Consider the following 23,810-nt stretch of genomic DNA (forward strand, 5'->3'; position numbering starts at 1 on the left):
TTTCCTCTATTTCTACTCGTGTTCTTATTTTACCATTTCTAGTGATATCTTTCAGTTGTGGGTTACCTATTCCTTGGATTTCAAATATTTCCCTCCCAGGGGTTAAGAGATTCGATCCTGTGAGTGCTAATAGTGGTGAATTATATTTCCATTCATTCTTTAAGTGGATGCTGTCCCAAATTTTAAATACATTTTTTGTTATTTCGTGCGTGTCGGTGTCCAATATTCTATATTTCCGTGGAATCCAAATATTCTTATGTAGTGTGGCTCCACTTATTGTGTTTTCCATTTCCACCCATTTTTTTTCATTTTTCTCATTTGTCCACTCTAACATTCGTGTTAAAACTATGGCTTTATAGTACCTACTTATATCTGGAGCGGCAAGACCTCCATGCTCCTTTTTCCTTGTGATCAGCGTGTAATTAATTCTTGGTTTTTTATTAAGCCATATGTATTTTAGCAGGATTGTTTTAATTATTTTAAAAAAGCTCTGCGGGATTTTTACTGGTAACATCTGTAATCTGTAGTTTATTTTAGGTAATATCGTCATCTTAAACATATTTATTCTTCCAATCCATGAAAGTGGCTGTATTCTTAACTTTTTCATTTCTTCTTTGACCTCATTGATCAGTGGAATAAAGTTTGCCTGATAAATTTTTTCGACTCTAGGAGTTATTTTAATTCCAAGGTAATTTAGTTCTTTTACCCAAGTGAATGGGAATTCTTTTTGTAAAAACTGAACTTCCTTTTTCTCTAGACCTATGTTTAATATTTCCGTTTTTATTGGATTAATTTTGAAGTTTGACAGTTCTCCGTATTTTTTAATTTCTTTCAGTATGTTTGGGAGTGACACTCTTGGGTTGGATACGTACATCAAGATGTCGTCCGCGTAAGCAGCGATCTTATGCTCTTTTCCTCCTAGTTTCGCTCCTTCTACCTCTTTGTTATTGCGGAGTGTTGCTAATAGTGGTTCTAAAGCCAATACATATAATAGTGGAGACAGTGGACAGCCTTGCCGTGTTCCATTCTGCATCTTAATTTTTGGAGAGAGTCTACCGTTTACTTTTACGACTGCTGTCGGGCCATTATACAAATTTGTTATCCACTTCATCATTTTTGTCCCGATACCCAAATGCCGCAATGTATCCATCATGAAACCCCAGTCTACCCTGTCAAATGCTTTTTCTGCATCCAATGACAGGAATAGAACTGGGGTCTCATTCTGCACCTTCTTGTGCAACATCAATAATGATTTTAGGCTGTTGTCCCGCCCCTCTCTCCCCGGGACAAAACCAGTTTGGTCCGGGTTGATCCACAGTGGGATTAGTTTTTTTATCCTAGTGGCCAGGATCTTGGAGTACAGCTTCGTATCGGCGTTCAATAGGGCTATTGGCCTGTAGCTTGAGCAGTTAACTTTGTCTTTCCCTTCTTTTGGTAGTATTGTAATATGAGCTAATAACGATTCACTTCTTATTTCTTCATCTTCCCCTAAGGAATTCATATATTCTAATAGTTTTGGAGTCAGCTGTTCTTCAAATTTTTTATAGTATTTGACCGTAAACCCGTCTGGTCCTGGGCTTTTTCCTACGGGAGTTTCCTTTAATGCCAGTTTTACCTCTTCATGCGTAATATTTTTTTCCAATTCCTCTAGTTGGTCTATTTTTAGTTTTGGTAAGTTTGCTTTTTTTAAATATTCTTGTATCTTCTTTGTTCTTGTATTCGCTTTTTTCCAACTTTCCTGTCCTTTTATTGCATAAAGGGAGCTGAAGTATTTTTGAAATGTTATCGCTATATCTGTAGTTTTATTTACCACTTCTCCTTTTTCATTTTTGATCTTCTCAATGTAATTCAAAGACTTCTTTTTTTTTACCAGATTTGCTAGGTATTTTCCTGGTTTATTACCCCATTTATATTTTTCTTGTACTACTCTGTTGTAGTCCTTCCTTTCTTCTTGTTCCATCCAGTCTTTTAATTGCTCTCTCTTTTGAGATAGTAGGCCGAAGATTTTGTTGTTTACTTGATTTTTATGTTTTCGTTCCAATTCATAAATTTCTTTAATTATTTGTTGCATGTTTGTTTTCCTTTCCTGTTTTTTTCTTGCCCCTATGGCTATTAACTTGCCCCTAATAACAGATTTATGCGCCTCCCATATTGTTGCTTTCGATACCTCTGGTGTATCGTTTTCCTCAAAATATCTTTTAATTTCTTCTATGATGCTTTTTTCGGTCTCACTGTCTTCTAATAAAGTTTCGTTGATTCTCCATGGACCCCTTTCAAGTACTTCTCCTTTTATTTTCATTCTCAAGGTTACTGGGCTGTGATCTGAGGCGGTTATTATGCCTATTTTTGTTTCTTCTATTTCTTCCAAGTTTCTATGTTCGACCATGATGTAATCCAATCTGGAGTAAATTTTGTGTACTGTTGAGTAGAATGTGTAGTCCTTTGTGCTGGGGTGCTGAATTCTCCAAGGGTCTATTAGTTGCTGTTCATATAATGTTCTTTTTAATTTCTTTAGTTGATTTACCTCTTTGTCCCTTACTCTTGAGGTACTGTCCATTTTATTATCCATGCTGAAGTTGAAGTCTCCAGCTAGTATTAATTTTCCTTGCTTGAATTCCATTAGTATTTTAATTATATCTATCAAATATTTTTTAGGGTTCTTATTAGGACAGTAGACATTGGCCAATGTATATTTTACCCCGTGTATAGTTCCTGTAATAAATAGATATCGACCCTCCGGGTCTATTTTCCTTTGATCTATTAGAAAACGTACATTTTTCCCTATACCGATGGCTACTCCTTTGGCCCTTCTTATTGGCGAGTCTCCTTGATACCATGTTGGTATGTTTCTTGAATAAATTTTGGCATTTGAGTTTTGGGTTATATGCGTCTCCTGTAGGAAAATTATTTCTGCTTTACTTTTTTCTAGTTCTCGGAGAATGATGTTTCTCTTCCCTGGGGAATTTAGTCCTCGGACATTGTAAGAGATTATTTTTATGCTGTTTACGTTTTCCATTCTTGTGCCTTTTCTTCCCCCCCCCCCCCCCGTCCTCCGGCCCTCCCCCCCACGCGGTCCCCCTAGGTGACCGGATGGAGGGGACACCCAGCGGACGCACGGGGTCTCCTCATCTCTTGTCTCAAAATAGGTGCGCCTATGTAACCACTCATGTGACTCAGACCTTTCCCTCCCCACCCTCCTTCCCTCCCTTTTCCCTCCTCCCACCCTCCCCCTCCCTTTTTTCTGATATGGGTTTTTTACCCCCATATTCTCTAGAGCTGAGAGCGTTTTACTTTGTTTTGTGGGGCACGCTCTGCCCCCTCTGCTCTATTTATTGTGAGGCGGAGCTCTGTAAGACACCCTATTCCCCCCCTGCCTAAGCACTAATAGGGCGACCCCCTGTCCACTCCGTGAGTCCCTGTTTCCCTCTCCCTGCATTTTTGTTGTGTTTTACCTTTCCTTTTTTCCCATCCCATCAACCCCAGCCCCCCCCCCTTCCACTCTAAGGCCCCTTGCACCGTTGTGTGGTATTTTCTCAGATATTAATTTCCTCGAGAGTCCACATCTTGATGTCTGATCCTTGAATTTACTTGCCACTGCAGGTCATCTCCTGCCGTTATTCGCTCCTGACTATTTGCGTATTTTTCCAGTTCTGGGGAGGGGATTTCTAGTTTGTTGCAAAAGTCCGGAATCTCCTCCACATGTCTTAGCCTCGCACTTATTCCGTTTTTCCTTGCTATTAGAAATGCTGGAAAACCCCAGTTGTATTGAATTTCTTGCTCCCGGAGGATTTCTAATAATGGCTTTAGTATCCGTCGTCTTTTCAACGTTTCTTGAGATAGATCTTGAAATATTTGTAATTTACCTCCCGCAAACTCTATTTGTGTTTTCCTCTTTAGGTTTATCCAGATCTGTTTTTTTTCTTCCCATTACATCTCTAGGTGTTTCCCTTGCGAACCTTTGAGGTTTTTTTACTCGAAAGACACTTTCTATTCCTATTGTGTTAGTTGTTTCCTTTCCCAAAATTTGGTTGAAGAGATTGTTCATTTTTTCTATTAGATTTTCTGCTTGTTCTGTTTCCGGTAACCCACGTATTCTCAAGTTTTTCTTTTTATCTCTATTTTCTTGCTCTTCTATTTTATATGATTGTTCCTGTTGTTCCCGTTTTAATTTCTTTATTTCGTCTTCCAGTTCCTTTATGTTTTTTTGATGTAGGTCTACTTTGATCTCTACTTCCTCCACTCTGTTTAACATATATCCCATATCTTTATGGAGTGTTGACATCTCTGCTTTTAGGGAATTCTCTAGTGCCGCGAACATTTTTTCCATATCCTGTTTTGTTGGCAACTGTGGCCCTTGTTGTCCTTCCTCCTTTCCTCTGTCTTCCTCTCCCATTTCTGGCTCCATTCTGGGTTCTGAGAGGTGGCTGGTTTCTGTTTGTACTTTATACTGGCCTTTTTTGTCCTTGTTGTCCTTCTCTTTTGTATCTATTTGTCTGCCCTTTGAACCCACTTGTTTCTCTCCTTCTCCGATTCCTTGCTGTATATACCTGTTCATAGGGCCTGGACTTGGGCCTAGGCTGGTCCTAGGTGATTTCGGTATTGCTCCCGCACTTCTTGTTGTTTTCCCCTTCATGTTTGTTTCTATGGCTGGATTTATAAGATCTTCGAAGCTGCCTTCCAGAATACCCCTTGATTGGGGTCTCTTAATGATGAAAAAATCTCCCAGCCTTCTTAAATTGACTTATTTTTACTAATATTTCTTTTGTTCCGTTCTCCTACCCGGCATCCTCCCCACAATCCAATAATAGAAATAATTAATGAGATATGAGTAGTCCCCGTTTTCCAGAAGTTATGTTACTACCTTAAGTACATTAAGCATTCCTTGGTGCTGTTCAATTGTTTAAACCATAGTATTAAGTCCCCATACACACGGACGTCTCCACAGCTGCTTTTCTGAGCCCTTTCTGCAGCTCAAAAAGGCCTGTCTATGTCAGTCCATGGCCTCACGCCCCCCTAGGCGTCTCTGAGCCGCAAGTGGCATAGGCGTTCCTAAGCTGCAAAAAAAAAAAAAAAAAAACGCTCAAAAACTCTATTGCAAAAATGCTGAAAAAAGCTGAAAAAAGTTAAAAAAAAGTCACTGCAAAGACACCGGCGTCTTCACAGCGCTTTTCTAACAGCCCGTGTGCATGAGGGCCCAGGTGCTCAGCAAAATAATTAAAATGTTTTAGCGATATAATGCAATCTAATTCAAGTATTCAGCAAGATGATTTATATATTCAGCAGTATAGTTCCAGTATGAGCTTATATGTTCCACATTTTTGTTACTATGAAATTTCTTCTTATTCTATAGTTTGTACTATCAAGCCTATAGTTAGTACCATTTGCAAAAAACAAAAACAAAAACAAAAAAAAAAATTCACAAGAAAGGGAGATACTGCAGCAGCAGCAGCAGCAAGCAGGTGGGGGCTGGGAGACAACTCTTCCGTTGGCTTGTCTTTCTTTCACCTTCTCCTTCTCTTCTCCCCTGTCCCCCCCCCCCCCTGTTTTTATTGTTTTTCTTAGCTCACTTGATTCTACTTTTTCAGCTCTTTCGCCTTCATTTACTTTCATTTACTTTCACTTTTCATTCCATTTATTTCATTTTATTTCAATGTGATCTTTCCCTTTCCCTTTCTTTTGTTCTATTACTTTTCCTTTGCTTGTTCACTTCAAGACAATTGTAATAGAAAAGAGCCAAAAGAGGAGAAAAAAAAAAAAAAAAAAGAAGAAAAACGCTCAAAAACGCTATTGCAAAAACGCTGAAAAAAGTTAAAAAAAAAAAAAAAAAAGTCACTGCAAAGACACTGGCGTTTTCACAACGTTCTCCCAACAGCCCGTGTGCATGAGGGCCCAGGTGCTCAGCAAAATAATTCAAATGTTTTAGCGATATAATGCAATCTAATTCAAGTATTCAGCAAGATGATTTATATATTCAGCAGTATAGTTCCAGTATGAGCTTATATGTTCCACATTTTGTTACTATGAAATTTCTTCTTATTCTATAGTTTGTACTATCGAGCCTATAGTTAATACCATTTGCAAAAAACAAAAACAAAAAAAGACAAAAAAAAAAATCACAAGAAAGGGAGATACTGCAGCAGCAGCAAGCAGGTGGGGGCTGGGAGACAACTCTTCCGCTGGCTTGTCTCTCTTTCACCTTCTCCTTCTCCCCTGTTCCCCCCCCCTGTTTTTATTGTTTTTCTTAGCTCACTTGATTCTACTTTTTCAGCTCTTTCGCCTTCATTTACTTTCATTTACTTTCGCTTTTCATTCCATTTTATTTCATTTTATTTCAATGTGTTCTTTCCCTTTCCCTTTCTTTTGTTCTATTACTTTTCCTTTGCCTGTTCACTTCAAGACAATTGCAATAGAAAAAAGCCAAAAGAGGGAAAAAAAAAAAAAAAATACGGTACTTATCTTTTAGTTGTTGTTGAAGTTGGGACAAAAAGGGACGCTCACTACTGCTTGTTGCTGCTCTCTGATGCTGCGAACGTTCAGGTGCTGTCTCTGATGTTATCAATCTGCCCAGGTCTGTCTGACCCGCTGAAGTCTCAGCTGTTCTCTGCTCTCAGCTCTTCAGTGTCCGCTGCCGCTGCTCCTTGCTCCACTCACCCACCTTCCTGGCTTTCTGGCTCTCTCCTCCAAAATTCCCCGGTGCACTTCAGCTGGTTCCTCCGCTCTCCGCGGCCGGCAACACCGCTGGGGACTTGAAACACCCCCAGCAGCGCACCGTTTTCCCTGCTGCCGTCGCTTCCGAAGCGCTCCGATCTCCGCAGTCAGACGCAGGTACAAACTTCCTCTGGCTTACACCACAAGACAGCTCAGTGAGTGATGAGCAGGGGGGGCGGGGAGGGAAGCTACCTACACCTTCTCATCAGGCCGATCATTCCTCTCAGCTGCAGGGAGAGGGTTCTCAGGATCCTCACGCCGTGCACAGAGCCATTACCAGGCTCCTCCCTCAAGTTCCACGTGGTCTGCAGTTGTGAGGCTCTTTGCAGTTTGATTATAATAAAAACCAAGCCCAGTTTGTATCCAAATTAGAAATATAATATAACCCCAATGCAATAGCTAACTTGCATGTTTCTAGCCCTCGCCCCAAATTTGTTATAATAATATTGTTTTTAGTGACCTATCCATCTTTTTCATGATTTTGAACCATTTACAGTAGCACTGGTAATGACTGTATTTGTCTTTTTCATCCAGTCTCTCTCAGATCAGGGACATATGGAGAACTTTGCAGTGTCCTCCTGTGTACTTTAGTCTGGAATCCCTCTCAGGTTTTCGTCAAGTACTGTATGAGCACAGACAAATGATCTTGCTTGTCCAAAAACCATTATCAGCTGTCAGTAGCCCCGACGCCTTGTTAAAAGAGCTATTTGTTATGTAGTAATGTCTATGTCGTAGTGGTGAAGAATCAGAGCATCTGTTAAGGGTAATAAAGTATTGTAGTTCTTTACACCAATGATTACCATGTTAGCACGCTCTCAGCCAATTTGACCAGACTTAAAGCTGCTGCATTTGGGTTATCCATGATGATGTCTTCTTTGTTTTTTTTTCCGTACTAGGAAATCTTTTTGAACACTAGCCATTTACCTACCTTTAGCTCTCCTGCTATTGAAAGCCACATTCATCGGATTCCTGGACTTTCTCAGAAATTCATATATATGAACGATGATGTTATGTTTGGTACACATGTGTGGCCTGATGATTTTTATAGCCATTCAAAGGGTCAGAAGGTAAGCATAAATTCATAAACGGGATTATAGAACAACACAGTTCATCTATCTATGTGCAGAGGCTCAGCGATGTATCTGGCTCCAAGCAAGTAGGTTGATCCTACCTTGCACATACAGTGCCTTGAAAAAGTATTCATACCCCATTGAAATTTTCCACATTTTGTCATGTTACAACCAAAAACGTAAATGTATTTTTATGGGACTCTATATGATAGACCAACACAAAATGGCACATAATTGTGAAGTGGAAGGAAAATGATAAATGGTTTTCAACACTTTTTACGGGTAAATAGCTGAAAAATGTGGCGTGCATTTGTATTCAGCCCCCTTTACTCTGTTACCCCTAACTAAAATTTAGTGAAATCAATTGCCTTCAAAAGTCACATAATTAGTAAATAGAGTCCACCTGTGTGTAATTTAATCTCAGTATAAATACAGCTGTTCTGTTAAGCCCTCGGGGGTTTGTTAGAGAACCTTCATGAACAAACAGCATCATAAAGGCCAAGGAACACACCAGACAGGACAGGGATAAAGTTGTAAAGAAGTTTAGTGCAGGGTTAGGGTATAAAAAAATATCCCAAGCTTTGAACATCTCATGGAGCACTGTTCAATCCATCATCCGAAAATGGAAAGAGTATGGCACAACTGCAAACCTACTAAGACATGGCCGTCCACCTAAACTGACATGCCGGGCAAAGAGAGCATTAAACAGAGAAGCACCCAAGAGACCCATGGTAACTCTTGAGGAGCTGCAGAGATTCATGATTCAGCTGGGTGCACTCCAAAAATCTGGCCTTTATGGAAGAGTGGCACGAAGAAAGCCATTGTTAAAAGAAAGTAATTGTCAGTCAAACTATCGCAACGCTGAAAAATGCATGTTATTAAAAGAGGTATTATAGCCTGGCACTCAAATGGTCATTGTACAGATTATACACAGAGGGAGGTGGAGGTGAAAGGGGTGACATACATTAGGAGGAAAAAAAAAACATAATCAATTATAACCCCTCACCATCAATTTGCTGCTGCTGTTCTCTTCATTCATTTAAATGTTATTGATAAATACTACCTGTAGAGTGTTTACATTTATGATCGCTGTGATTGGTCATCACAGTGCTCACAAGGTAAATTCTAATAAAGTGACACGCCACTATTACTGTCCATATTCTGTGAAAAAATACACATGCATGCTCGAAAGTAAATATTAAAACTATCCCAATATAATCCTTTGTATTAAGTAAATGTTGAAAACATATCCAAATTAAATTATTCTGTGTGCTGGAAAATTTAATACTAAAACGGTCCCAATAGAATTATTCTCCAGTACTGTATTTTTCCTATGTAATATATAAAAATTACCCCAATCCATAAATAATACAAATATGATCCTATGTGCAAAAATTATTATGTATGGTAACAATATCTGAAATGTGACTTATAGATACAGATATGAATAAACTTAAAAATATATTCTGTTTATGTATGGATCAGCACATGCTTTTAATGTAGTAAAGTCCATGAAATAAGTTCAATATACATATATCAGTGCAATTACGAGCTCCATTCTTGGAGTCATACTTGATCTCCTACCATCCATACTATGCTCTCAACTCCTTTTTTGACCTATGTATTAGGTCTAATCCAACCTTCCACTTTAAGGGGTAGTTAACCTCTTTTCTCCACTTTACTGTTCACAGTCCAGAAGAAAACCATTTCTACCTTGCTCCAAATTTACCTACATAGATTTTATTTGTAGCCTAATGCCCCGTACACACAAAATCCTAGGATTTTTTCCGACGGATGTTGGCTCAAACTTGTCTTGCATACACACGGTCACACAAAGTTGTCGGAAAATCCGATCGTTCTGAACGCGGTGACGTAAAACACGTACGTTGGGACTATAAACGGGGCAGTAGCCAATAGCTTTCATCTCTTTATTTATTCTGAGCATGCGTGGCACTTTGTGCGTCGGATTTGTGTACACACGATCGGAAATTCCGACAACGGATTTTGTTGTCGGAAAATTTTATAGCAAGCTCTCAAACTTTGTGTGTCGGAAAATCCGATGGAAAACGTGTGATGGAGCCTACACACGGTCGGAATTTCCGACAACAAGGTCCTATCACACATTTTCCGTCGGAAAATCCAACCGTGTGTACGGGGCATTAGTGTCCAGAGTAATAGCCTTTTCCACCCCTCTTTCCTCTGCTTCCAAAGAAATAAATAAGACCTCATCATCTTTCCATCACAATCAACTTTCCTTTTTAAAAAAAATTTAGAACAACTCACATTTTCAAGTGCACTCACACACCACAGATTAAATCTTAAAGGAGAAGTCCGTCATGTTCAAGTGCACTCACACACCACAGATTAAATCTTAAAGGAGAAATCCATCATAAGCTTGTTTGGCTGGGCTTCTCCAATGAGTCACAGGAGTGCAATTCGTTTTGCACTCCTGTGACCAATTTTCAGCAGAGAGCGAACTGAAGTCTGCTCTCTGCTGACGTCACAGGAATCGGTCCAGGCAGCGCGTCATCCCGACTCTGGGAGTTGGGATCTCCCTGGTGCCTGGACTGATGCCCGTCTCAGCCTTTCAGCCACTTAGAGCCTGAGAAGGCTGCTCCCTGCCCTTCCACAGCTCAGCACTCCAGTGAGCGTTGAGGAGCAGAGCAGGAGAGCTGCTGATTGACAATTGATTGACAGCTGTGAGAACCGAGCCATTGGCCATGTTCAATCGCTCGGTTCTCAGTGTAGAGGCGTTGTGCTGCATCCACTGAGGTAAGTATAATGGAGGAAAAACCCCCACATCCATACTTCTCTTTTAAGTATTGCCCCCTTAGGGTTTGCATGTATTGGCAGCACTGCTAGTCCTGGTGCCTGCCTTATTTCAGGGATAGTCCTATATTGTCACCAGCTCTGCTCTATTCATTGCATCACAGGTCACGTGACTTCTTCAGGCAATCATCACCTGAAGAAGTCTTGTGACCTCCTGAAGAAGTCATGTGACCTGTGATGCAACATGTACGGGAGAGCTGGTGACATCATCGCTTTATTCAGGAAGTAAGGCAAGCACCAGGACTAGCAGTCCAGTTGACTCTGTACGTTGTAAAAAGAATTGGAAGATTCATAACTAGTTTTACACACTGGACTTATTTTGGAAAGCAGCACCAATTCCTTCCTAGCAGACCTTGTATTAAAGTGTTTGTGTGGGGCCCGGGGTGTGGTGCCATATTGTGACAACGTTGTCTTTTTTTGTTTGTGTTTATAATTGGGTGCACTGGGGGGGGGTGTGTTTCCACTATTAAGGTAATATTATACCTATGGTGGATATTTCTACTCTCAATTAAGTATTTACTAATTTTTGCTAGACCGTTGTTGATCCTCCTCACTGCTATCTTTTTGCGGACATTCCTTTGTCCTTTCAATTCTTTTTACAAATGTATCCCTATAGCATTGGAGGTATCCTGTGTACTTGATGAATCGGTGATGACTAAAAATCAATTATTTCCAAATTTTGGAAATTGGATCCCATACCTGTTTTTATCTATATATTCTAAATCTGTACATTGTGCCTGTAATCTGAGCCATCTAACGACAGCTCAGAATACGATCATTCACAGGCACACTGTCGGCCTGTGCGTGTTTTCTGAAGTGCAGTTTATAAACTGTCCACCACTCTGCCATTTTTTAAAAGTGCAGCGGTAGAGAAGTAGTTAAGATAAATCTCTTGACAAAATGCTGAGTTAATAATTAAATAAATTTTTTTTCTTTCTCGGACATCACGGGACACAAAGCCACAGTAATAACTGATGGGTTATGTAGGTACCATTAGGTATTGGACACTGGTCACACCCTAATCAGGAAGTTCAACCCCCTATATAATCCCTCCCCTTACAGGGATACCTCAGTTTTTACGCCAGTGTCTTAGGTGTTGGACGTGTAAAGATGTCCTGTGCTGAAGCTCCAAAGGGAATATCCTGATATCCTATACTGGGGCAAGCCAGGTGAACCAGATCCATTCAAAGTGTCTTTCATGGCCGAATTGGATAGTACCCGGGCCTCGTGTTCGAAGAAACGAGGTTTTACCTGTAACGCTTCTCTTTTTAGAGAGCTGGACCCCGCAGATCAGAAAATGGCTTTAAACCTCCTAATTTCTGGCTGGGTGCTTTACAGGGCCAGAACTGTGGATCCCCCTATTCGTAGGGGGCCCCAGTCTCTGACGGTTTTTCAAACGGAGCCCACCGTGAGAGGTGAAGATTGGGTCTGTGTATACAGAATCCTGCGGCTGGATAAGGTAAGAGGAGATTCCACAGAATTTTTGAATTCTAGTGGGTTTTCTCCTTTAAGGTAAATGCATGCTATGCCTATTGTGACCGCCAGGGGCTGCCAAGAGCACATACCTTCTCATGCTGTTTCTGTCTCAGCGTTCGGCGCTGCTCAGGCTCTTCCAACCGGCTCCAGGTATGATGGATGGGGGGTTTTCTCATCTGGGATTTTCCCCTCAGGCTAGGGAGAGGCTACAGGTGTGCTGTAAGGCGGTTTTACACCGCACTGTCACCGCAGCCAGGCCGCTATTGCAATGCAGGCCCCATCTCTGCCGGCCTCCTTTCTTCCTCCACCCCCAGCCTTCCTCCATGCTTGTCAGGAAGGGTCAGCTTGCGCGGGAAGCGCTCGTTTTTTCGAAAAACAAGGGGGGAGGGCGGGGCGTCAGCACAGCAGCAGCGTGCTCAGATGCCCACACTTTACAGGTGCTCTGAGCCTTGGAGGGACACAGAGCTGATAGTCACATGTATGTTGGGACACAGGCATTCTCCTAGGCTGCATTTACTAAGGTAACACCAGACTGGGCATTTGGTAGCAGGGCTTTGCCGGACTACATCGCTCAGCAGTCAGTGTTCATTTTTTTGGATACCTCACACCTTGTTGCTTTGCACTATGGGTAGAAGAGGTTCAAGTAGCCCCAGAGCCAGAGACACTAGGGGATCTCGGTCAGGTTCTGAGGACCCCCTGTCTGCTACACCCTCCCCCCCTGAGGGGCCAGGGACGGTTAGCCAGGGAGAGCCGTTGGGGTCAGGGGTTGTACCTGCTTCCGGCACTTCAGCCCCTGTATACATTACACAGGAGGTTTTTTCCTCAACCATTTCTGGGTTAGAGGAAAGATTAATGGCCGTGATTACAGCTTCACTCAATGGAAGAAAGCGTACTAGGCCTTCCTCTGTTTCCCAAGACCCTCAGACAGAGGAGCTCTGGGATAAAGGAGATGAATCCCTTTCAGAGGATCAGGATGGGACGGATGATTCCTCTTCGGAGCAATCAGGTGGAGAGGGACCCTCTGCGACTTCCCAAGAGGAGAAAGTCTTAGTACAGATCCTTACTGGATTGGTCCGCTCCACATTTAAGTTGCCGTACCTGAATCTGTTAAGGAATCTTCATCTTCTTGGGGGTCGCTGAAACCTTCTCAAACAGCGCATGCTTTTCCTGTTCATAGTTTACTTGAAAAGCTCCTTTATTCTGTGCGGGATCACCCAGATAAGCGATTTCTTCCGCCGAAAAGGTTTTCAAAACTTTATCCTATGGAAGAAAAATTTATTAAGATGTGGGGAATGCCGGCCATTGATGCGGCCATTTCCTCTATTAATAGTAGCCTGACTTGTCCTGTAGACAACGCTCAGATGCTCAGGGATCCTGTGGATAAGAAGATGGAATCCTTATTAAAGGATGTTTTTTCCTTAGCAGGATCAGTGGCTCAAACTGCAGTAGCAGCGATTTGGAGTCTGTCAATAGTTAAGAGACCATGTTAGGTCATCAAAGTATTACCTGAACAACAGGCCCACGGGTTTGCTAACCTTCCAGCGGCTTTATGTTATGTTGTTGATGCCATCAGAGATTCTATCATGCAAACTTCTCGTCTTTCACTTGGGTTGGTGCATATGCGTAGAATCTTATGGTTGAAAAATTGGTCAGCTGAAGCACCATGTAAGAAGCTCTTGGCTGGGTTTCCTTTTCGTGATGCAAGGCTGTTTGGAGAAGACTTGGATAACTATATCAAGAGAATCTCTTGTGGGAAAAGCACTCTCTTACCTGTTAAGAAGAAGAGTAAGAGTCCCTCTTTCAAACAAACTCTTTCTCCAGCGCCAGGGGCATCAGTCTCCAGGCAGTCACGACGGCCTCCTCCGTCTGGGGCAAGAAACAAGAGTCAACCCCAGGGACAAAAGAAGTCCTGGGGGAAGAAGTCTTCTAGACAAGACACTAAGGCTTCTTCATGAAGGGGCGCCCCCGCTCGCTCGAGTGGGGTGAAGACTGCTGCAGTTCTCAGGGCTCTGGCCGGAGAACTTCCAGGACAGATGGGTAATCTCCACTGTAACCTTAGGGTACAGGCTGGAGTTCCAAGAATTTCCCTCTCCTCCTTCTAGCGTTAGAGCGACTTTTGTCGCAAGAGGTCATTATGGTGGTTCCCACAAGGGATCAAGGATTGGGCTTCTATTCCAACCTTTTTACGGTCCAAAAACCAAATGGGGATGTCAGACCCATTCTGGATTTAAGGGATCTGAATCGATTCCTAAGGGTTCAGTCCTTCCGCATGGAATCAATTCGGACAGTAGTCTCCATCCTACAAGGAGGAGAATTTTTGGCATCGATAGACATCAGAGATGCATATCTACATGTGCCCATTTTTCCTGCTCATCAGAAGTTTCTACGCTTCGAGTTAGGAGGGCGCCATTTCCAGTTTGTGGCTCTGCCCTTAGGGATAGCCACTGCACCTCGAGTGTTCACAAAGATCTTGGCTCCTCCTCTGGCCAGATTAAGGGCTCAGGGTATAACTGTTATAGCATACCTAGACGACCTGCTCTTGATAGACCGGTCGGTAGCCTCCTTGAACGGGAACTTGAGGACCACGGTCAAGTTTTTGGAACACCTAGGTTGGATCCTCAACCTAGAAAAGTCTTTCCTAAAACCAGTAAGAAGACTGGAGTATTTGGGTCTGATTATAGATACAAGCCAGGAGAAAGTATTTCTTCCTCAGGCAAAGATCTCTGCTTTAAGGGAGCTGATTCTGACAGTCAGGACCAAGAAGGGTCCTTCTGTCCGCCTTTGTATGAGGTTGCTGGGGAAGATGGTGTCTTCATTCGAAGCAGTTCCCTATGCTCAGATCCATTCAAGACTACTGCAACACAGTATTCTGTCGGCCTGGAACAAGAAGGTTCAGGCATTAGACTTTCCGATGCACCTGTCGCATGCGGTGCTTCAGAGCCTCAATTGGTGGCTCATACCCGAAAACCTGCAGAAGGGGAAGTCCTTTTTACCAGTTACCTGGACGGTGGTAACAACAGATGCCAGTCTGTCAGGTTGGGGAGCAGTTCTGGAACAGTCTGAGATTCAGGGGCTATGGTCCAAGACTGAGAGGACCTTACCCATCAACATTCTGGAGATCCGGGCGGTATACCTTGCTCTAAAAGCCTGGACTATCAGGCTACAGGGTTGCCCGGTCAGGATCCAGTCCGACAATGCCACAGCAGTGGCTTATGTCAATCATCAGGGAGGCACCCAGAGCCGAGCGGCTCAAAAGGAGGTGAACCAGATCTTAGTCTGGGCAGAGATGCATGTGCCATGCATATCGGCAGTTTTCATTCCAGGGATAGAGAACTGGCAGGCGGACTATCTAAGTCGCCAGCAGTTACTCCCAGGGGAATGGTCTCTGCATCCCGACGTCTTTTTGGCCATATGCCAAAGATGGGGCGTCCCGGATGTAGATCTCTTTGCATCCCGATTCATCAAAAAGATAGACAGATTTGTGGCAAGGACGAGGGATCCTCTTGCATGCGGGACAGATGCGTTGGTGATTCCGTGGCATCGGTTCTCGCTGATTTATGCATTCCCGCCTATTCTGCTACTGCCACGACTCCTTCGCAGGATCAGGCAGGAAAGGAAGTCTGTACTTCTGGTGGCCCCCGCTTGGCCCAGAAGGACTTGGTATGCAGAAATAACGCAGAAAGCTATTGAGACCCACGTTCTGAAGAGTCGTTGGCTTTCAGGTCCTGTCATATCTACCTTGATCAATACAAGGAAGCCAACTTCCAGAGTGATTTATCATAGAGTCTGGAAAGCTTATGTATCCTGGTGTGAATCCAGGGGTTGGCATCCCAGAAAGTATGTCATAGGTAGAATTCTTGATTTTCTACAATTAGGATTAGAGATGAAGCTGGCCTTGAGTACCATCAAGGGCCAGGTCTCGGCCTTATCAGTATTGTTTCAACGGCCACTTGCTTCGCATTCTTTGGTCCGAAACTTTATGGAGGGGGGTGATGCATCTTAATCCTCCAGTTAAGGCGCCCCTAAACCCCTGGGACATGAACCTGGTTCTGTCGGTGTTACAGAAACAGCCTTTTGAACCAATACGTCAGATTCCTTTGATCTTGCTGACAAGGAAACTAATTTTTCTGGTAGCCATCTCTTCTGCTAGAAGAGTATCAGAATTAGCAGCTCTTTCCTGTAAAGAGCCTTATTTGATTGTACACAAGGATAGAGTGGTATTGCGCCCTCATCCTAATTTTTTACCAAAGGTGGTTTCAGATTTTCATCTAAACCAAGACATTGTTCTGCCTTCCTTTTTTTCCAGAGCCCTGTTCTCCGGAAGAGAGGTCACTACATTCTTTGGATGTAGTGAGAGCAGTCAAGACCTATCTGGAAGCAACTGCTCAGATTCGCAAAACGGATGTTTTGTTCGTGCTGCCAGAGGGTCCCAATAAAGGACAGGCAGCGTAAAAAGCTACCATTTCTAAATGGATTCGACAATTGATTATTCAAGCTTACGGTTTGAAACAGAAGATTCCTCCGTTTCAGATCAAGGCACATTCCCCAAGGGCTATTAGTGCTTCTTGGGCAGTGCATCACCAGGCCTCTATGCCTCAGATCTGCAAGGCCGCAACCTGGTCTTCAGTCCACACATTCACCAGATTTTATCAGGTGGATGTGAGAAGGCATGAGGATATCGCCTTTGGGCGTAGTGTGCTGCAGACAGCGGTACAAGGTCCTCAGGTCTGATTACACCCTACTTGGTTGTGATTCCCCCCCTCCCCTCAGTTGGCATTGCTTTGGGACATCCCATCAGTTATTACTGTGGCTCTGTGTCCCGTGATGTCCGAGAAAGAAAATAGGATTTTTTATAACAGCTTACCTGTAAAATCCTTTTCTTTCGATGGACATCACGGGACACAGAGGTCCCGCCCCTCTTCTAATACACTTATATTCCTTTGCTACAAAACTGAGGTATCCCTGTAAGGGGAGGGATTATATAGGGGGTTGAACTTCCTGATTAGGGTGTGACCAGTGTCCAATACCTAATGGTACCTACATAACCCATCAATTATTACTGTGGCTCTGTGTCCTGTGATGTCCATCGAAAGAAAAGGATTTTACAGGTAAGCTGTTATAAAAAATCCTATTTTTACTTGTATCTGATTTTTGTTTTTAAAAGCAGAATTTGGAACAAAAATATAGTTCTTCATAAAATGTTCATCAGCTTATACAACAAAAATGAATTCCCTAAATGGAACAGATAACGAGTAATATATTTGTGTTTTTACACACAGGTTTATTTGACGTGGCCTGTTCCTAACTGTGCAGAGGGATGTCCAGGATCTTGGATTAAAGATGGTTATTGTGACAAAGCTTGCAATAACTCTGCATGTGACTGGGATGGAGGTGATTGCCTTGGTAAGTTCCTTCTTTGTTAAATCTCCTCCACAGATTCTAAAATGAAATACATTTGATATTTTTTTTCATCCTAAAAAGACATTTGTCAATAATTATTAACTATAAACACCTTGTCAGATATATTTTTGCAGACACATTTTTTAACAGAAAATAATTTAATGAATTATTTAGCAAAATTAAATACAGTTTACATCAAAGTAGATAAAATCCAAGATAGGTGGCACAGTAGATATACGCGTAAAGGACAGTGTCAAGTGTTACATAAATTATAAGGCTTTAAACATTCTCTAGGTCATTCAGAAAGGTTTACAAGCACAATCCATATCAAGTATCACATACTTAAATAGGGAGAAAAGCTAAAAATGTTCACCCAGGAGAAAAAAAAAAGGACGGGGGGTGGGGGAAGGAGCAGAGCAAGGGAGATAAGGGGGCACAAAAAGCAGGAGATTTGGGGGGGTGGGGGTGGCGGGGGGTATGTAGGTAAAGGAAGGGAAGAGAATGGGAGGAGATCATCAAGCATTTTCTAATTAATCCCATTGATCCCAGTCCTGGGTGGCAAGCCAGGTCGACCAAACCTTGTCTAATTTCTTGAGACAATGCCTACTCACATACATTATCTTGTATAAGGGTAAAACTGAGTTATTAGCCTTCCCCCAGGTAGACACACTCGGATGCGTAGGAAATTTCCAGTCCATTTCATTGGCAGAATTCATAGCGGGCACATAGGTAGATAAACAGTCCTCCTCTGTGAGTTCAGGGATATCTCCCCACTAATGCACATACAAAAAGAAAACAGGATTTTTGTACTAGCTGTATAATCATTTTCTTCAAGTTCCTTGTGGGACATGGGTCCCACAGCTCTGTATTTATGGCTTTACATTCGGCACTGCTTTCTTACAGTTTCCAAATCCTCCTGTAGGTGTCAGTATAACTCAAATATCTATGAATTCTGTGTCCCTCAATTAAAGAAAAATAATTTACAGTTTACTGTTTTTCTGTGAGGCATGCAACATATGGAATAATTGTATAACTAAAGGCGACGATTTTTTGAGTTTCCGTTTTTTCTGCTGTCTGTGCCCCTGTTAGGGAGATTCACCCTCTCTATTTTTCCAGTTTACCCTTATGATCAAAAGTGAAAGTAAAAGAGAATCCCAATCTTTCGTTTTTTGATTGACACCAGAACAGTAACACAAGGGAAAACTTCCATTCGAGAGACTAGTTCTGGGATTCCCTCACTTTGGCAGGATCTCCTGTTTTGACTATGGAACAGAAAGTGAGGGGAAATCTCCCCAGTGGAACACAGACAGCAACAAACTGCCAGGGGTTGAAACCTTTCTCTACTCTATCCGAAATAAAAAATAAAGTTTTGTCTTTAGCTTTTCTTTAACAGAAAATTGTCCCTTGATAGTTTGTAGCAGACAACAGTTCTTTTATATCATTGTCAATTAAGGATGATGGTACCCGCCCCTACCAATATGTATTTATCTCTGTTGAGGCAATTTTCTTCAACAGTTGTCTAATGATGTGAGTAAGCAATTTTATATGCCAATTTTTATATGCCAATTTTTATATGCCAATATTTAGATCATTGTAGCTTCTTTTATGTAGACGTGTTGTTATGATTTGTTAAAGAATTGTCTTTTTCCCACTCCTATAGGTAACACAGCAGCTGGTCGTTTTGCGCCAGCCCTTGCTGGAGGAAGTATTCTCAATGGACAAGCCTGGCAGCCTGGAGTGGGAATAGGTGGCGTTTCTTATTGTAATCAAGGCTGTGCTAATTCATGGCTTGCTGACAAGTTCTGCGACCAAGCCTGCAATGTGCTTAACTGTGGATTTGACGCTGGCGATTGTGGACAAGGTGAAGTAGATTAAAGTGTTTTTTTTTTTTTTTTTTTTTTTTTTTTTTTTTTAGGAATTCTTAGGAAACATTAAGGGCTCATGCACACTGCATCTCAAAGAAATAGCTCCTACAGGCTTTTGAGCCTTTTTGACCTCTCGTTTTTTTTCTGCTTCAAAACTCCCCTCCATGTTAGCCAATGTGCACAAGCACACCATGTAATTGTCAGGAGTTTACAGACATATGCTCTTATAGGCAGAAAAAAAACACCCGTAAACCTCGCATTTTTGAGAGGAGCTTTCGAGCAGAAAAGATGCCTAAGTGCCCAAAAACGCATGAAAAAGCACAAGAAAGCGCAAAGAAGCTTGAAAATGCAAAAAAAAAAAAAACTGATAAAATTAGCTGAGGGGGAGGGTTTGTGAAAAAAAACAGTTATGTTCAGAAAAGCTTGAAGAAGCTAAAAAAAAACACGCTAAAGAGCACAAAAAAGCGCAAGTTTCTTCAAGATTTTAGGCAGAGAAATAAAAGCTCAGATGCCTATAAAAGCAGCATTTTTTGGTTTTTTTTGAGCTGCAGTGTGCGTGAGCTCTAACATAGAGCTGGTATGTGTTACAAAACTTATGGAAATATTCCATAAGGCAGTGAAAAGTCTAATGACCCAGAATGACCAATTAAGATATTCAGTCCTTGAAAGGTCAAGTAAAAGAACATTTTTGATAGTTTACTATGGGTTACTGCACTTTCTGTATTGTAAATATTTTCTGGAGTGCTTTTTTGAATAAGTGTGTTGAAATGTATCGCTAGGCTATTCTTTAAGTGGTTTATGTCTGTTATGCCCCAGGGGATATATTTTTGCAGTGAATGAATACATACAAAATCAGTCAAATCCATCTTGCCAGCAAGAGTATCTAAAAAATCCTAATAATAATAATAATAAAAAAATAGCTCCATTATGCACACTAGTGCACATTTTCAGCTCTTAGCATGAAAGCACTAAGGTCTGCTCACCAACATTTTACACTGTAGCAGCAAACAAATCTAAAGGGCAACTCCAGGTTATTAGCAATCCCCTTTCCAACCCCCTCTAACTAACCTCTGAAATAAATTGAAAAACTATTCAAGTGCCCATTTTACTTAAGCATGCATATCCTTCTCTCTACTTCTGTTTACTTCTGGAAATCCTACTTCAGGTGTCCACATCACTGCTTGCATGATGTGGATATCTCCTATTAGTGGAGGTGACGCTTCCAGCAGCCGGATCCTCTGTCTTGGGCTACTTTACACTGAGGCGCTTTGCAGGCGCTATAGTGCTAAAAATAGCGCCTGCAAAGCGCCCTGAAAGAGCCGCTCAATTCACTCCAATGTGAAAGCCCGAGGTCTTTCACACTGGAGTGGTGCGCTTGCAGGATGGTCAAAAAAGTCCTGCAAGCTGCATCTTTGCAGTGCTATAAGAGCGGTGTATTTCCCATTGAAAACAATGGGGCAAATTTTACCATTTTTTCGGCCGCTAGTGGGGGTTAAAACTGCCCCGCTAGCGGCCGAATAGCGCAGCTAAATCGGCACTAAAAATAGCGCTGTTTTACCGCCAGCGCCTTCCCGCCCCTGCCTGCCCCAGTGTGAAAGTAGCCTTAGGCTCCAGAGGCAGGAGAACTCACAGAGGCGGTGAGGGGACCTGTGCCTGAAAAGATATTGAGCAGGGAAAAAAATGCCTGACCCCAGGGGAGGAAGTTAGCTTGGCTTATAGAGGATAGGGTGAGTTTGGTCCATTTGCTGCAGGATGGCTTAGGAAGAGAAATTAAGACTGAGGAATAAGGAAATTGAGGTACAATGCACTGTATAAATTTCATGTTTGCCTGGAGTTGGGCTTTAAATAAAATCCTGTGGTGAAGAAGTATCATTGTTGACCTCTCTTTCAGAAAGTACTCATTCTTTTGTTGGCATGCATGTCCACTAGCTTAGTACTTTGTAAGTCACTGACTCAGATCAAATATGTAGACTAGTTCTGAGTTCTGACTTCACCCCGATTTTCCATTTTGGCAAGCTTGTTCCATGTCATTGAGCCTATACTACTTACATCCATTTTGCTTATTAGAATTCTTCAAACTCCATGACAAATATTAGTGAGAGATGTTAAATACTAACCCTTATTTTTGAATATTTAAATTGCTTCCCTCCTCTAGCATATAATAGTTAGGGCATACCGTGGTATTGGTTATATGGTTTCTGCTGAAGGTAAGAAATTTTTAGGCAGACCCACTGATTAGCCACCTGTACCTTGATCATTTTAAAAGGGATCACATGACCAGTTCCTCATCATAGGTCATGTGGCCTATGCCTAAGAAAATAATCGCTTGCAGTATTTAAGAGTGCTTTGAACATGTCTGCTATGATCCCTGATGGAATGGCTGACGAATTTGGCTCTCAACCATGGAAGTTGGTTGAAATTTGCATTAGTATTCAGGACTCGCAGTGCTTAGTAGGAACAAAAACCAAATGCAGTTATGAGGAGTTAGTTGCTTTTGTATACACTTACCGCTGTTTTATTCATCCTATGACTTCAGGTACATTTATTCACTTGATTGTGCAAAACCTTTATCCCTAATACTAATAAAATGAACCTGTGTATTTTATTTGCAGATCACCTTGGAGAGTTATACAAGATAAACTTGCTCCAAAACCAGACCCATTATGTTGTTCCTAAAGGGGAAAGTATGCCCTACTTCAGCTTTGCTGACATAGCTAAGAAAGCAGTGGAGGGCAGCTATAGTGAAAACCCAATTATTCGCCATGCTTCTATTGCCAATAAGTGGAAAACTGTTCATCTGATCATGTATTCTGGAATGAACGCTACTGTAATTAATTTTAACCTCACCTTTCATGATCAGAATGACAAAGAGTTTAAAATGCAGATTTTCATAGATGTCGACACAAGCGAAGAACAAAAACTTAATATTACACCATCTTTACAAGGAAAGAGGGATATAGTAAGCACAACGCTTACCCCAGAAGCAGAAATGCTGTTTGAGGACATTCCTGAAGAAGACAGGTTTCCAAAGCTCAAGAAGGAGAGGCCAGCCAAAGAACAAGATGAAGAAATCCATATACCATATATGAATGTGTCCGCTCTTCCAAACAGTATACAGCTGGCAGTACAGGATCTTGACCTGAAGCTTAGCAAAGGTGACATCACATGGAAAGGGTACAACATGTCAAAAGTGGCTTTACTTAAACAATTTGGCAGCATCAAGCCACAAACAGAGCAAGCTTTAAATGCCACCAAAAAGGGGATCACTTTAGCACACATATCTAAAAGCAAAATGGTAACTGAAAACAAGGCTGATTCCAAGAAAATTACCTTTAAATCAAGAGAACTAGGGAATGAAAATGGGAAATCTACCACGAACAAGGAATCCCAGCTCAAGTTCAGTGCCCTGGGCTTCAAGGTTTCCAGATTGCCTGGAGATGTAAACAACCAAGAACCTGCAATATCTAAGGATGACAGGTTTGTTCAAGGAAGGAAACTCCACAGTTATCAGCCGGTTTATGAAGGATTCTTACCATGGGAAAGAAGAAAGTATTTTAAGGACCTCTTTGATGTAAGTAACAATTTCTGGTGGCATAATCATAATTCACTATGATACTTGAATTATACAGATTTTTTTATTTTCCTTCACTCGCTTCCTTTTTTTTTTGTAGCGTAGGGGAAGACCCTGTTAGGTTTTTACTGCTGTCTGTGCACCTGTTGCTGATTTTTGCCTCACATCCTGTCTGGTAAAATCATTGTCAACTTAAAATTAACTGATGATAAATCTCTTGACAGAAGTTCTTAACCTTATCAAGAGAAAAATGGTTTACCTGAACTTACAATGGTGTGCACAGGTTGAAACAGTTGGTACAGTCGGTACAAATGATGTTAATACAATATAGCCCAACAATTTCTCAATGTTACATCCTTATCAACAATAAATGCAGTAACAATAATAATAGACCTTATAATTAAAAGGTCTGATATGAGTCCACATTGTCCAGATCTACTAACTAGAATCTTAATTTTCTAAGTAGGACAGATTCATCCTCTATTTACCTAGATGCTATAAATATCATAAGGCACTACTTTAAAAGTGGTTGTAAACCCCTACACACAGCGCATCCAGAAAGTATTCACAGTGCTTCACTATTTTCACATTTTATAGCCTTATTCCAAAATGGATTAAATTCATTATTATCCTCAAAATTCTACAAACAATATCCCGGTAAAGAAGTTTGTTGAAATCTTTGCAAATTTATTAAAAATAAAAAACGAAAAAAATCACATGTACATAAGTATTCACAGCCTTTGCTCAATACTTAGTGGAAGCAACTTTGGCACCAATTACAGCCTCAAGTCTTTTTGAGTATGATGCTACAAGCTTGGCACATCTATTTTTAGGCAGTTTCTCCCACTCTTCTTTGCAGCACCTCTCAAGCTCCATCAGGTTGGATGTGGA

At 41.6% G+C, this 23,810-nt stretch overlaps 1 protein-coding gene across 1 annotated transcript in view; it reads left to right on the plus strand.

The window, feature by feature from the left end:
- GNPTAB (N-acetylglucosamine-1-phosphate transferase subunits alpha and beta) overlaps positions 1-23,810 on the plus strand; it is a 207,394-nt gene that overhangs the window by 129,831 nt on the left and 53,753 nt on the right. Inside the window, exons 10-13 of the mRNA XM_073620327.1 lie at positions 7,605-7,775; positions 17,363-17,486; positions 19,144-19,344; positions 21,961-22,919. Coding sequence (XP_073476428.1) covers positions 7,605-7,775; positions 17,363-17,486; positions 19,144-19,344; positions 21,961-22,919 — 1,455 coding nt within the window. The remainder of the gene's footprint in view (positions 1-7,604; positions 7,776-17,362; positions 17,487-19,143; positions 19,345-21,960; positions 22,920-23,810) is intronic.

This window comes from Aquarana catesbeiana, linkage group LG03, assembly GCF_042186555.1.
Source record: "Aquarana catesbeiana isolate 2022-GZ linkage group LG03, ASM4218655v1, whole genome shotgun sequence".
Taxonomy (NCBI): Eukaryota; Metazoa; Chordata; class Amphibia; order Anura; family Ranidae; genus Aquarana; species Aquarana catesbeiana.